Genomic DNA, 16,913 nt, shown 5'->3' on the forward strand with positions numbered 1-16,913 from the left:
CAAGATTTACCCCATTCAGTAAACCATAGCAATCATTAAGTAATGGACCAAAGTAATCTCATGTCATTATGTCACCCCTAAATAAACCTCTACAAACTACTAACTATTACCCTGGTATTTGTTAAAGACACTAAAAAATATATTTTCTATAACATCATAGATCCGAGAAGTTTTTGAAAGGTAATATCAGTCAATTATTATGTATCATATGAAGCAAAATATAACTCTCAGTCGCACTGGTCCCAGAACAAAGTTATCTTATAGTGCCCCTATTACATATACCTGAAATAGTTTTGACCCCAGTCACCACTTCTTTCTTTGGTCATTGGCCCCTTTACATTGCAAATTATAGCATCCTATCTATGGGTTCCACAGAGTTTTTATGGCACTAGCAACAGACCTGCAAACATGTTGTGTATCTGGAAATAGCCCATAATGCTGTAAAAGTTGTTCAGTATTGCTCTAATAAACATGTGATCAGTAAATGTGCTTTGTATAGTTTTATAGTTCTGAAGCTATATATCTACTGTATATAATATATGTATTCTATAATTTTGTGCTTTTTGGCAGGTGATTTCACCTGCCTTTTCACCAAATCTGTATCTGTATCAGTTGTGAGTAAACACAGATCTTCTTCATATACAAACTGAACCCAAACATACCTTATTTAAAGCAAAAATACAGCTGCTCAATGTCAGGGCTACCGGGCCGTTAGGAGTAGGAACGCAGAAATAAAGAGGAAGTTGGCACTGTGCAAAAGGCAAATTTCCAATAGTTAGTTATGCAAAGGGTTATGAGAATCGGAGTCCAAATTACAGCAACGCTCAAGACAGGCAGTACTCAGAATATTCAATGATGATGAACAATGATGATGTTACCAAGGCAAACCGATTAAAGGACATATAAAGCCTACATTTGCCTACAATGTATACAAGTTGGGCACATTTCCCCCGCACAAATGGCATAATTTTTACTGCATATATCCCCAGCACCATCACACTTTACTAAAACAAATAGCAGTTTTTACCTGGTAGCCTGGCAGCCACATCATCAGTGACACGTACATCTGCAAACAGTACATGTGCGCTGTAAAGTTCAGGCATTCAACAATGCAGGCTTACACAGGCAGAACTTACTTAACTTATAAAAAGTCCTGCATGGATTCAGCTCTGTAATGGTTAAGCTGAGCTCAGGAGAGGAGGTTAGGAGAAAAAATAAGAGCAGACAGCTACAGCAGACTTTCTATGGGAAGCAACAAAGCCATCTCTTTATTGGCTGCTAGACTGGAGGGAGGGTGTGTTTAGCAATCTGAGCTGAGAAGAACTGAGCATGCTAAGTAGCCAATAGCTAAAGTAATTTCTGTGGAGAGGTTTACATGCCCTTTAAATTATGACCTTACACTGATCCTTTCCTTTTGTTGATTTTATTTTAACTCTTAGCCTCAAGGAACATCCTGTATCCATTGCAAATCTAAAGATATTAAATGAATACTGTCATGGGAAAACATGTTTTTTGGGGTTTTTTTTTAAACGCATCAGTTAATAGAGCTTCTCCAGCAGAATCCTGCATTGAAATCTGTTTATCAATATTTATAATTATTTCATTTTGAAATTTCACATGGGGCTAGCCATTTTTTTTCATTTACCAGGGTGCCACAACCATGTGACCTGTGCTCTGATAAACTTCAGTCACACTTTACTGCTGAGCTGCAAGATGGGGTGATTTCGCCCCTCCCTTTTCCCCCCCAGCAGCCGATCAGCAGAACAATGGGAAAGTAACAAGATAGCAGCTCCCAGGAGATATCAGAATAGCACTTAATAGTAAGAAATCCAAGTCTGGCTTGGGACTCCTCCAGTTACATGGGTGTAGGAGAAACAAAAGTGTTCCTGAAAGCAATTTTAGGCACAATACACTAAGATGGCTGCCTATACACCAATATTGCAACTTAAAAAAATACATTTGTATATGTGTATATATACAGTTTGTATACAACATTTTGTATACCTGACAAAGGTTTCGGTAGGAAACTGAAATGTAGGATCAATAAATCTCACTACTTGCATTAATTGATGTTTGTTATTTTTTACCTATGTTGAATGAAACCCTGTGAGTGCCGTCACTTTGCCTTTGTTATGCTTCATATTATGCTCTGGCACCTAGGTATCATTACTTACTTAAGGTGTGCTTCCTAATCTGCACTCTTTGTATATATAATTTATGTATGTGTTGGTATTGTTAAGTATAGATTGTGTGTGCTGGGTTTACTTGGAAGGGTTGAACTTGATGGTCTTTTTTCAACCCTATGTAATATTTGTTGGTTCAAGAATAACATTTGAAATGGTAGAGTGAATTATGTGCTATGTAAACAGTGTAATTTAGAAATAAAAAGTATACCATAAAAATCATGACATTATCCCTTTAAAACGCAATTTAAAAATGATATAGACAATAAGAAAATTGTATACTAAGGGAAGCTTGTTGGTGGTGTATATATATTTTAGAGACCATATTGTTTAATAAGTATAAAAAACTTTGCAGACCTGCATGTTTCCTTTCTAGCACATCCTACCTGCAACACTGACAATTATGCAGGATGGCTGCATGGAAATATAAAGAAAGAATGTAAAGGGAAATAATGTCATATAAACTGGGTGCCTCAAAGAACAAGTGGTGTAGTGTAGAGAAGAAAACCAACACTGCTACTCAGTGCATCTTTTTGCATATGTTGGGATTTTAGTATACAAACTGGCAAAACATGGATATCAACCCCATAGTATTGTGACACTGCCAAACTGTAAAGCCCATCAATGATGTTTTTTTTTTTACAGAGGGTCACATGTTTCAACTTTGAGATTACCGCCTGTGTAACCAATCTGGAAGCCCTTTGTTACTGGAATAAAGGGAACAATTGGGTATCTTAGTAGCACTTTATACAATATACATACAGTATATACATGGTCACAATACAAAAATATGTTTGTTTTAGTCATTAGGAATAATGATAGTTCTTTTAGTCAGACCATATGTCTATTGATTACTTGCTTGTCGTAGGTCTATTGATTACTTTATCTTGCCAGTCCTATCAAGGTACAGTAAATCAATTTGGTACATGCTATCCATTTCTTGCACACAGATTTATGTAAATCTCTGCCACAAGCACACAAGCAAGGTAGGAGTTTCGCCGGCCAGGCAAAAGCAAGAGGGAAAAAAAGCCCCCAAAGACCCTAATAAGCCCTTACCTAGGAGTTACTAGAAATGCTAAAAATATTCCTTAAAGGTGTCCAAAATCAGCAGTGTGTTGCTACATACTGTACTAGATTATTGTCATTGCTATGCTAGAAATTATCTTTATATATTTATAGAATTGCTCTTCTGATACATTTAGGGGCTGATTTACTAACCCACGAATCCGACCCGAATTGGAAAAGTTCCGACTTGAAAACGAACATTTTGCGACTTTTTCGTATGTTTTGCGATTTTTTCGGCGTCTTTACGAATTTTTCGTTACCAATACGATTTTTGCGTAAAAACGCGAGTTTTTCGTAGCCTTTACGAAAGTTGCGTAAAATCTTGCGATTTTTCCGTAGCGTTAAAACTTACGCGAAAAGTTGCGCCTTTTTCGTAGCGTTAAAACTTAAAAGGTGCGAAGTTTCGCGTAAGTTTTAACACTACGAAAAAAGCGCAACTTTTTGCGCAAGTTTTAACGCTACGAAAAATCGCAAGATTTTACGCAACTTTCGTAATGGCTACGAAAAACTCGCGTTTTTACGCAAAAATCGTATTGGTAATTAAAAATTCGTAAAGACGCCGAAAAAATCGCAAAATACCGATCTTTACGAAAAAAACGCAATCGGACTCATTTCGACCCGTTCGTGGGTTAGTAAATCAGCCCCTATGTCTTAGGGATAACTGGTATGCTGTGAATATAATTTCTGGTACATACAGAAATGAAATAGGTTGAGTAGATTTTGTTACAACAAGAGCAACTGCATATTCATGAAAAAGTTATATTAGAACACTAACGTTACTAGGCACAATGTATAACATGAAAATCCCTTGACATGTGTAATGTTTAAACTGTGAATCCCAGAGAAACCAGCAAACCTTCTGGCTTCTTGGATTGTACAGAAATACTTGTAAAAAAACAACTTTTACACAAAGATTCTGTAGGGCCAAAAAAAAGGAAACAGCATATTGTTAACACTCAATTAGAACTTATGCAATCATTCTAAAAGGCTATGCACCCCTTTGTTATGAAAACAAATTGGTATGATGACATAGGTGTGCGTAAAGCTTGCTGATTGGTATCACTATTAACACTATCATGTTATGGTAACAAAAATGCATTCAGAGCACAATGCCAATGCAATAGCCAAAACAGAATTAATTTACTATGACAAGATCTGTTCTTATTCAATTTAACAGCAAATGAAAAAGCTTAGAACCTGTTGTAGTAAAACAGCTCAATTATAGACAGGTCTGTTCAGAAAAATATTATTTGGGGGTGTGTTTGGAGTTTTAATTGAAGTCCATTTACTGGTCATTCTTCCCACTGTTTGAATTGTTTTTTTTCGCTCCCCTTTTTTTCACCATAGGGATTGAAAAAAAAAAACTAGAGACATGTTTATGGGAAGCCTATTTGTCTTACAGGAGTTATTAATGTTAATAGCCAATAGGAGATTCCTATTTCCTAACAGCCAATCATCCAGAGGAAGGCACCACTCACCGACACCGACACTGCTGGGTCACTCACCGACACACGCACAAACCCTGCCGGCCCACTCACCGACACGTGCACCCACCCTGCCGGCCCCTGCCGGCCCACTCACCTACACACGCACCCACCTGCCGGCCCACTCACCGACACACGCACCCACCTGCCGGCTCACTTACCGACACATGCACCCACCCTGCCGGCCCACTCACCGACACACGCACCCAGCCTCTCGGCCCACTCACCGACACACGCACCCACCCTCCCGGCCCACTCACCGACACACGCACCCACCCTCCCGGCCCACTCACCGACACACGCACCCACCCTCCCGGCCCACTCACCGACACACGCACCCACCCTCCCGGCCGGCCCACTCACCGACACACGCACCCACCCTCCCGGCCCACTCACCGACACACGCACCCACCCTCCCGGCCCACTCGCCGACACATATTTTGAATTTGGCGCAAACTACAACATGATGATATCACATGTTGGTGCCGCCAACGTTCCATATGGTACCTATGGGCACTGTCATCTTGGAAGCCGTGTGCCTGGCAGCGCTCGTTGCAAATATTACTGTAACATTCACAGGAGACAAATTAGTGCTTTTAAGGAAAATATGCCAAAATTCTGATCTGAAATACAAGGCAACCAAAGTTAAAAAGAAATTTCCCCACTGAAATACATTACAACAAGGAGAATGAAAAAAACATGTAAAATACAAAAGGATACTGTATACACAAAATCCATAGGAGTATAAGTTCTATTTTTTAGAAGATTGTCCACTGATATAGAGAGGCATTTATGAAGTGAATGTCAACATCTAAACAGTATATAATGCTTTCATTCATACATACTGCTATATGGGTATACATACCTGTATATGTGGTGGAACATGCATACAAGTGAAATTTTCATAAATATATATGTTGGTCTGTAGCGAAGTGTATGGCTGCGTATAAAAAGTAAAATTATGAAACCCTAACTGCATGATGACAGTGAATTCTGTTCTCTACCTTTACCATTTTGGAAGCCATCCTCTTTCCATTTATAGTGCAATATCAAAGAAAAAATACAAAAGGCTCAGAGAAACACTATGTAAGTTGTAGCTTTACTAGAAGAAGTTGTGGGCCTGCAAATTTGCAAGTTTCTAATGTCTTGCAATAAATAAACTTTACATTTTTAAATTGTAGTTAAAACATGATAAACATCCCAAAACGTAGTACTTATTTCAGATTTCTGGTTAGTTTTCAGTTGGCAAACAGAATCTTTATATACAGTGTGACACATTAGTAACTAAGTAACTACAAAAGAGATGCATATTAAACCTTGAACAATATGCAAACATATGTTCACTAACAATGAGCTATATTAACTAAATATTAGGTTATATTTGCACTCTGCACACATGATAAGTTGCAAAAGAAATTAAAAAAATTGGACACCATAACCCCAGAAATAATGATAAAGGAAAGACATATTGATCAGTGCTGGCCATGTACTCTTCCTGGTAACCTAGGAAATGTCTATAAGAACTAATGTTCAGCAAATTATCTTGTTACGAAGGCAACGTCTCACTTTTTCAGTTAAAAAGATGTTAATGAATCCTTTTGTAAATCAAAACACATATGTAAGAGCTACACAATATGCTTTTGCCCATTTTGCAGCCAATGAATATAGCTTATCAGCTATAAGCTATATAAGTTCTCTAATTCAGTAATATACTAAGTAACATCTACCAATTGTGAATATTAAGGTCATATTTTGCAGGCATTACCCTACTGAATTCATTGTAAACTCTTTTGAATCTTACTTAGAAATGTATACCGCCAGTGAAATTTGCCAAATACAGTAAATGGTAATTGTCACACATTTATTTTCATTATCTTTATATTTCTACCTATCATATTCTAGACTTAAGAGGGTTTAATTGTACTCCTTTTTTCTCAAAGTATAACTCCTAAATTCTTAGGAGAGGATGGCTCAGCAGGGCTACTGACGTTATCGGATGGGAACAAGGATACACAAGAAAAACTGGCTGACTTCCACTGCTTTATTACTAAGGGGCTGAGATTATTAGGCAGCACAAGACACAAGACTGGGAAACAATGTTTGCTACTGTGTCAGTAAGAAGAGGTTTTGGTTTAAATAAGATTTTATTCAAGCGTTCGCAACAACAGTTGACCTTCCCAAGTCACAGAAGTCAAGTGCTCCATTATTCCAGTGACTACAACCACAAAGGTAAGTTTCCATAAGAATACAAGCCAGCTAGGAACAAAACACAAAAAATAATGGTGAGTGAAGCAGGAAAGTATCACCCAATAGTGGCAGAACTCACATAATATATGTAAAAATTAAAAATGCTTATTGCAAGAAGTGCTAAAGGGGTCAAAAGCCCTTCAAAAGCCCAGTATGCAACTTCTTTTTGCATATAATTAAAGTAGATAGATATGATTCACATTACTGTAGAGGGGGATCAGATAATGGTTGAATATTAAACACAATAACAAATTAAAACTAAGAGTAATTACAATATAGAGTATGGTTTGTATAAAAATATCCGTATATGCATATGCACAGAAGAAGTGTGACAAACTAAAAACAGCTTAGTGTTATATGAAATAAATCAGCAGCCAATAAAACAGGCAAAGTAAATGTAAATCAGATTAATCTCCAGTCAGTAATAATAGAAATGACATAAAGCACAACAAGAATTAAAAATATTAGGTTAAAAAAAATTTTAGAATGGGAGAAAAATGCTCTTATTTATAGGTGGGCTCACATTCACCTCAATCAATGAATTTTATTAACATTTTAGATTACATAAAACAAGTTTAAATTTGTTTATAGATATTGAGACGTATTTTATTTGTATATTTGTTTTTATAGAGGGGTCTGTTATTTTAGTTGTTCTGAAGAGTGGGAATTCAATATTGGGGTAATGGGGGTATTACTACACTTGTGCCTGCCCAAGATGGGACCCACAAAGGGGACCCTAGGACATCGCAGAGATGCAGATAAAAGCTGCTATTGTGGGGTAGAGTGTGGAGTATTGAGCCCAGCTGAGTCAGGAGAGACCATAACTATTTGTAATTTTGCAGGAAAAATAATGCAGATTTCCCAAAAGTCTATGTTAAATGTCTATGTTTAATTAAGCGCTAAAAACCAAATTTAAATATTCGGCATCAGACAGCTTAACTCATACAGAAGTCAATGGGAGTGATCCTAGGCATAATTTTAACTATTTAGTCAATTCAAGTTTTTTTACTTTTTCGATTTTATTTCAAGCTTGGCGACCCAAATTTGAGGTATTTGAGTATTTTTCACAGTTTTATTGGATTGTGTTTTCTTTATTTCAAGGTTATTCGAAGTAGAAAAAATACGAAAATTACACAAAAACATACTTTGATAACCCCTAAGTGATATTAAAGATATTTGGGCATGTTTATTTTCCATAGTCTCTGGCACTTTAAAATGGTAGTGTTCAGATATTTCTTACTATGCAAAATTGAAGGCTCACATTGATAAGCTTATGTTATTTTCTAAATTTTATAGATGGTGGAAGCAAGAGCAAAGTTCCCCGCCATAAACCCACACTCTTTGATAAAAAAATTCTGATGTGGACTGGCCGATTCCAATCAGAAGAAGAAATTCCATCAACAATTTCGTAAGTAGTAAAGGGGCCTACAGAAGAAGCTTAGTGAAAAAGTTGCCATGATGGGGTTAGGAGATCCAGGTTGGTGATGATTAGCATACATGGTAAAGGGCGCAGCAGGAGAGGAGAGGAGAGTAAAAGTGATGGGCAAAGACTGTGGAGAAGCATCCTTCCTTTCTTCCTTTTCTTTTGTATCATCTGGTCAGCAGTTTAGCTTATGTTCTTGGAAGGATTGCATTTTTACTATTTTTCTTGTTACAGCTGGCAGAGAAATTTGAGGTCAGGGTTGATACAGCTGAACCCCAACAGAGGCAGATTTATTAAAATTTTCATTTTCATTTTTTCATTTTAAATTAGAACAAACTTATCTTACATTTACTAAAAAGTCTGAGCTGAAAAGTCTGTGTGGAAAAAAATTCACAGAAAAGTCGCGAAACGCTGAATTTTTTCACACAGAAACCCAGTGTCGGACTGGCCCACCAGGATGTAAATGGTCATGGTCATTCCCTATTTCTGAATGGGAACAGAGGAGAAATAGATGGAAAAATATATGCCAGCATGTAAATAAAAAAGACTAAGAGAATAAAGAGGTGGGGTGAGGAAAGGAGGAAAAATAGTTTGGAGAGTGGGCCTATGGTCTAAGGTTTCCTGGTGGGCCCCTTGGGTCCCAGTCCAACACTGCAGAAACCTCTACTTTTCACACAAAAATCTGAAACCTCTAACGTTTCAAATCAAAAGAAGGATCCTCAAGGGAAGGAAAGGGACATTTGCAGCTAATTCAGATTTTAAAGGAGAATGCAAGTCAAAATGTAAAAAGCATACTGCCCAATAGTCCTCCTACTGTTTAGTAAAAACGCCACACTTTTGGCTCACCTAATCAAATATTTACTCAGTCACACTTACTTCACATTTTCTAGAACAGGCAGCCATCTCTAAAAAGGTTTTCTCCCTTCCTTTCCCTCCTTGCTTTATACTGCACGTGTTTCATTCCCCCCCCTCCCTCTGATCCACTTCTGATTGGCTGGTGGGCAAGTGTAGCTCAGAACAGGAGACAGGATCAAGTTACACACATGCTCAGAGAATAGGAAGGCTGCCGCTGGCAGTCTACAGGAAGGGGAGAGATATTTCAGTGATGTCACTGTAGTCTTCACACTGCTGTAGGCTGCCAGCACCATATCTCAGAGAAGCAAGCAGGGATCTGGGAATTTAGATATGCAGTAAGTACTTAAAAAGAATGCCTTTAGACTTACTTTTAATTTATATTAACCTTTCCTTGTCCTTTAAGCAGTTTTTACACATAGTAAATCTTGAAAAAATGCAATGCTGCACAAGTATTTTCAAGATTTTCTGTTTAAAGATGCTCAATGACTGGTTTTGTTAATGCTTTGTTTATGAAATGCACAGTTAGCAATGTAAGGGCTGTTTCTGTAACACTGTTAAGAAAGGCTACTTCATGCACACTTTTGCAAAACTTGCATTTTGTCACTGAATACAAGGTTTCACAAACATTTTTTAAGCAACACAACTACATAGGGCTGAATAATTATGTTCTGTTAATTAGTAAACAGGAGTTTTTTTATTGCTATTTCTGGATAACAAAATTAACATATATCTGTGTAGTTTGTATGTTAAATTTCTATATAAAGGTAGACAATTTTGTTCATGCAGTGCATTTATGATATTAGTGATGCATTTTAAGCCACATGGCAACACCAAAATGTAATTTACTGGGCAAGAATTTACATAATACATAAAGGGAAGTTTGGGTTATCTTTGTGGATGATTTAAAAAAATCTGCCTTATAAATAAGGTATATTTTACAGTAGGGGGCAAGGTGCAACTGTTTGCCTGTATATTACAGGGGCAGCAACTAATGTAGAATTTAAATCATTAGGACTGATTGTTTATTTATAAATAACTAAATAGCTCCAGTCACTGCTGAAATCTGCTGCTAAATAAAGAACAATTTTTTTTATTTAATTAAATTGTATTAAGCACATGCTGTTCTGAAGATTTTATCAGGGTTAATGAAATGCAGATGCTGTTCTATAATTGTTCAGCTGCATGTTCATAATACTTCCACATTGACCATGGGGATAGTATATTCAGAACAAGATTTGTGCTTGGCAGTGGCAGATTTTTGCACCTGTTCTTAGCACTATGCCCCCAGCATCTTGAACTGATCCATATCAACATATCACCAATGATTACTACATTATTTAGTTAAAAGGTAACAGTAAATTATTTCCTTGCATCCACTGAATAATAGGAAACTCCTGCATAACATATATATGCATGAAGCGATCAGTGTACATGCTTGTACAGTCATGTCAGCATGCCAACAAAGATGAGAAATTGGGAAACCATACTAACTGCTTGTGCACCCCTGTAAAAATGCACATACACAAACGGCACAATGAAAAAGTGACCTCATAAAAAGACATTATGCATTGAACACAGTATAAAAATAAGAATTTCACAGCAATTTTGCAGTGCTGGTGTCATTAGTTTGATCATGTTTTTAAAACTGGCAAGCATAAGATATTGCACCTTTACTACAGGAAAAATATTTTTTACTAAATCAGGTCTAGTGCATCAATTTGAACAGTTTGGAATACCTAACAGTGCAGTTATGGTGACTCTATATATATCTCTATATGAATATAAAGGGAGAAAGGGAGGATTGTCTATACAAGGTTATTTAAAATGTAACTTTAATTGTGTCTAGGATTCTCACTAACCACTGAGTTTAGCAGAACTGGGGCCACGAGACTTTAGAATGCTGATCCATTCTTAACTGTAAGTTAATAGTTTTCAGGTTCAGGATTAGGCACCCACATAGTGTCACTTTGGACAGCATTTTAACACCATATTCCATGGAGGATATCTTCAAAAGGACTATTGCACAAGAACAGTATTCTGAAACATGGCACTTGCCAGATGAGGCTGCTGAGTGAGTTTTGTGTTAGACATTACACACTGAACTTTCCAGTACCTCAATAACCAATGTGTGAACTGTTCTGACTACAGAAAAGTGAAATTGATTTGGACTATGGATTGTTTTTCTTTAATTATACAACATTAAAAATAATAAATAATAAATATTACAAAGGGTACAATTTTTTTTGCACCCCAGTTTTATAGTGGGACTGAAATCTGTAGATATCAGCAACAAAAGTCTTCATATCCAGGCAATGTCTTTTTATGACCGTTGCGCTTTATTTACATAGTACTGACATTTTAATACAGTCTTTCATATCACCGTCACTAACACACATTGTAATATTAGTTTCATCTGGAGCTAATTTAGAAAAAACATGAAAAACAGAGAAAGAGAGAGAACAAGACTATTCCATATAGTGCCCTGTTAGAGTCCACTAACCCAGTGCTGCAGATAGATATTATAACCATTGAACAACCATGGCTGTCACTTATTTAATGTGGACTCCATATTGTTCAAGATAATTGTTGTTAGCTACTAAGTTTCAGGTTCTTAGAGCAACCAAAACACCATAGGATATCATGTTCTCCAAAAGTTGCCAATATATTACACTACTAAAAAATGTACATGTGTGGAAAAAACAAAATGATCATAGCACTAGGAAAGTGACATTTTATTCTTTCTTCTGTTTGTCCTTCAGAATAGAAACACTGGATAGAGCAAGGAACAAAGCACGTATCAAGGCTTGTTACATTATGATTGGACTCACAATTATCGCTTGTTTTGCTGTGGTTGTGTCTGGTAAAAAGGTAAGGAAGGACAAGGTGATCCCAGATTGAAAGTAAAGAAAACTTTAAGATAAAAGCAGCAAACATAATTTAGCATCATTTGCTGACAAGAGGAGTTGCAACTTAGTAGCACAATTACTTAATAAAATCTTTGGGTGGCAGGAGCTCTTTTAAACCACTTTTTAAGCCATTGTCTGTATGTTACATAGTTACATAGTTACATAGGGTTGAAAAAAGACCAGTGTCCATCAAGTTCAACCCATCCAAGTAAACCCAGCACACACAACCCACACCTACCAATCTATACACTCACATACATAAACTATAAATACAACCACTAGTACTAACTGTAGATATTAGTATCACAATAGCCTTGGATATTCTGATTGATCAAGAACTCATCCAGGCCCCTCTTAAAGGCATTAACAGAATCTGCCATTACCACATCTCTAGGAAGGGCATTCCATAACCTCACTGCCCTCACCGTGAAAAACCACCTACGCTGCTTCAAATGGAAGCTCCTTTCCTCTAATCTAAAGGGGTGACCTCTGGTGCGTTGATTGTTTTTATGGGAAAAAAGAACATCCCCCAACTGCCTATAATCCCCTCTAATGTACTTGCACAGAGTAATCATGTCCCCTCGCAAGCGCCTCTTTTCCAGAGAAAACAACCCCAACCTCGACAGTCTAACCTCGTAGCTTAAATCTTCCATCCCCTTAACCAGTTTAGTTGCACGTCTCTGCACTCTCTCCAGCTCATTAATATCCTTCTTAAGGACTGGAGCCCAAAACTGCACTGCATACTCAAGGTGAGGCCTTACCAGGGACCTATAAAGGGGCAAAATTATGTTCTCATCCCTTGAGTCAATGCCCTTTTTTATACAAGACAGCACTTTATTTGCTTTAGTAGCCACAGAATGACACTGCCTGGCATTAGACAACTTGTTATCAACAAAAACCCCTAGATCCTTCTCCATTAAGGAAACCCCCAACACACTACCATTCAGTAGATAGTTTGCGTTTATATTATTTCTACCAAAGTGCATAACTTTGCACTTATCAACATTGAACCTCATTTTCCAGTTTGCTGCCCAGTTATCTAATTTTGTCAAATCGCTCTGCAAAGCAGCAGCATCCTGCATGGAACTTATAGTTTTGCACAATTTAGTGTCATCAGCAAAAATAGAAACAGTACTGTCTATGCCCACCTCCAGGTCATTAATAAACAAGTTAAAAAGCAAAGGCCCAAGGACTGACCCCTGCGGTACTCCACTAACCACACTGGTCCAATTAGAAAATGTTCCATTTACAACCACTCTTTGTACTCTATCCTTCAGCCAGTTCTCTATCCAATTACAAATATTATGTTCTAGGCCAATATTCCTTAATTTGATCATTAACCTTCTGTGAGGTACTGTATCAAACGCTTTAGCAAAGTCCAAGTAGATGACATCAACTGCCATTCCAGCATCAAGGTTCCTGCTCACCTCCTCATAAAAGGCGACTAAATTAGTCTGGCAAGATCTGTTACGCATAAAACCATGCTGGCACAAACTAATAGTATTGTGAACTGCAATGTATTCAAGTACCCTATCCCTTATTACCCCTTCCAAAAGTTTTCCTACTACTGATGTCAGACTAACAGGCCTATAGTTTTCAGGCTGAGAACGGGATCCCCTTTTAAATAACGGCACCACATTAGCAATCCGCCAGTCTCTTGGCACCATGCCAGACCTCAATGAATCCTGAAAAATTATGTGAAGAGGTTTGGCAATCACAGCGCTCAGCTCATATAATACCCTGGGATGAATCCCATCCGGCCCTGGACCTTTGTTTACCTTTACATGTTCAAGTCTCTTTTGAATTTCCTCCCGAGTGACCCATGCGCCAGTAGCTAAATTACTAGAACTGGGCATATTACAAGGGAAGCCTTCATTATCTGGCTCCTCAGATGTATAGACAGATGAAAAATAAGAGTTCAAAATTTCAGCTTTTTCCCCGTTCTCATCAACCAACTTACCCCCCCGTGATAATAAAGTTCCCACCCCTTCTTGCTTCATTTTTTTACTATTCACATAATTAAAAAATAATTTAGGATTCTTTTTACTCCTAGCAGCAATATCCCTTTCCATTTCTATTTTAGCTTGCTTGATAGCTTTTTTGCATGCTAAATGTTATTTCTTAACCATGCAGACATTGGCAGTACTGGAGCTAAGCTGGAATCCTTAAACACTGTTTTTTCAGGGAAACACTTGTGCACAGCTTCAGACAAGTGCTTACATTCATGCTTCAGGATAAGTTCTAACATAAAGGAGAAATGTCCCTATATTGTCACATTTACTGACAGCTAGGCATCATTCAAAGTGCAAAGTCACAATGTTTATGATACTTTACATCTGGCCTGCTGTAAGCACTGCTAGCCACAGATACTTGCACTACAAGATGGATCACAAATACCTGAATTCTGTCCATAAATATAGCACTGTCTGCACTCAGCAGCACTGCATTAATGAGGGGAAGGCAGGAGATGACATCAATGGTTGGTGGCCGTGACATCACTGGGTGAGACAGTGATGTCATGGGTTAGGGCTAGGATGTAGTATTCACCAATTGGCCAATTGCCATGTCAATCTAGGAGAGTCCAGCCCGGTTTGCCTAATTTGGAAAACTGGGCAGGCAGTTTTGACCTGGACAGCCCTTCTGACAACCTGGCTGTCCAGGTCAAAACTAGACAGGTGGCAACCCTACCTAGGGTGTACAATTAAAACTACACTGACAGCTGCTGCAAAATTGTACAAATGGGAACATAGACACTAAGCTCAGAAATACAGTGTGAACAGTGGATGTTATTATCACAAAACATTGTCTGTGAGTTCCATCAAGTTTTGTTCTTTAAATAATTTCCTCTGCTTAATCCCTCTGCAGGCTGCTGCCCGTCATGAATCACTTACAAGCCTTAATCTTGCAAAAAAAGCAAAATGGCGTCAAGAAGCAAAAAATAAACAGAACAATGAAAATGATGAACATAAAACACAATAAATATTTAAATAAAGCTAGTCCTAGAGGGCTAATGGAGTTGAAAATGTAATATACTGAAGTTACTGTGCAGGTTTTGGCTTGCCAAAATAACATAGAAATCAAGCATTAAAAGAGTGAACAAAGTGTTTGATAAAAGTTATTGGCAACAGGACTGTTTTATCCTCTAACCCCTGTTTGTTAATCTAGTTGGCCCCTGTTTGCTATAAAATGTATGTAAACCAATAAATGAAATAATGCTGTGAAATAGTTTGTATACATGTCCATCTGGTTTGATCACAGAAATTTCCTCTACTTAGAAGAGCTGTGGAAGACATGTTATAAGCATAGCATTCTGCACACAAAATAAACAATCACTTCATTTAACTGGTGTGATTTGTTCATCTACAAATATCTATAAAAAAAATCCCCAGTTATTTGTCTTGTTCTTTAGATATCATTGCATTCCCATGTTTCTGTAACCTGTCATTTATCAAATAATTAGCAGTGTAACTGTGCATTTTGTGCTCACGGACTGGATAATTATAAAGCAAGAGTTTGCTTTATAATTTTTTGTAAAAGCACAATTATTACAATATTTCCTCTAGAGTTTAATTTTTTCTGAACTGAATGTGACATTGTACTCTACATATACACTATTTATAAATATATATGGAGTGAGACAGAGAGAGAGAAGGACACTCTACATTGAAACAGGAAATTCAATAGGTGACTGGTGTCCCTTTACATTTGCTTACTTTTAGAGACATATTTACTCATTTTCAAGGTTGAAAATAACAAAACACACATTTTTTTTATATTTTCCGTCAAGTACTACCTTATTCAATAAAAAGCACCAGCATATTCCCTTCGTGGTTTCATGGGAAAAAAACTCTCAAACAAGCAAGAATCACATTGCTCCATTTATTTTCAATAAGGCTTAAAAACACAAGGCTTTTAATAAACTGACAGCATAAAGTTGTTATAGACAATTCACATTGTCTTCTGTAGAGACTTGCCAGCTCTTACTCTCAGAATTTTTTCTGGTGATGTGTTTTTTTCTGTAATAAATCCTGACTATTCAAGGTTTTGAGAAAAACACACAGACTCAGTGTTTGTTGTCTTGTTTTAACTGCTTATGTCCAATGTACTGTTGGCGCTGCCAAATTTACCTTTTTGGGTTGTTCTTTGATTTATGCCAAAATCCCTGAAAAGCAAGGAGTTAAAACATCCCTTTTTTTCTCTATTTATGTCAACCCTTGATGGGGGTATTTCATGTCCATTGCCTGTGTCAATGCTGTCCAGGTTATTATTTCTGGATAGTTTTAAAATATATTATTTCCCCGTCAACCCCATTGGTTGTGAGAAAGGAGAAACAGTAGGAACGGACCACCTACAATGGTACAATTTTATATCACTGAAATCAAAAAGTAAAAAGGATGAGGAGCTCCTATTGCTTGCCAACTTACTGTTTTTATGCCACCATTTTTTTTTAAATAAGAAAAGGAAATTGTTCTTGTTTAAAGAGACCACCTTTTACCAGTGTTCCTTTCAAAAATAGTGTTGGACGAATGAGAGATCCCTTGAAAATCCAGTTTCATTACAAGTGGACTCCTGCATTTTTTTCAACTGCTGGCAAATAGCTTTATTGCTCCCCAACACAAGATTACCTGTATAGACACTTCACCAGCTCTTAGTTGGCTACGCTGAAATCAATTGGATTTGCCAGCTGGGAGATGGATTTAAATTGCTGTATGATATGCATTAAAGTTTAGCCAGTCATGTGATCTGGAGG

The 16,913-nt window shown here is 37.3% G+C and overlaps 1 protein-coding gene across 1 annotated transcript; it reads left to right on the plus strand.

Moving 5' to 3' along the window:
* Positions 1-6,792: 6,792 nt before the first annotated feature.
* Positions 6,793-15,505, plus strand: fam162b (family with sequence similarity 162 member B). The gene is made up of 4 exons (XM_004914862.3): positions 6,793-6,961; positions 8,276-8,387; positions 12,017-12,125; positions 15,029-15,505. Exons 1-4 carry the CDS (start codon positions 6,829-6,831, stop codon positions 15,140-15,142), a joined length of 468 nt encoding a protein of 155 aa, XP_004914919.1. The 5' UTR covers positions 6,793-6,828; the 3' UTR covers positions 15,143-15,505.
* Positions 15,506-16,913: the final 1,408 nt, after the last annotated feature.

This window comes from Xenopus tropicalis, chromosome 5 (assembly GCF_000004195.4).
Source record: "Xenopus tropicalis strain Nigerian chromosome 5, UCB_Xtro_10.0, whole genome shotgun sequence".
Lineage (NCBI taxonomy): Eukaryota > Metazoa > Chordata > Amphibia > Anura > Pipidae > Xenopus > Xenopus tropicalis.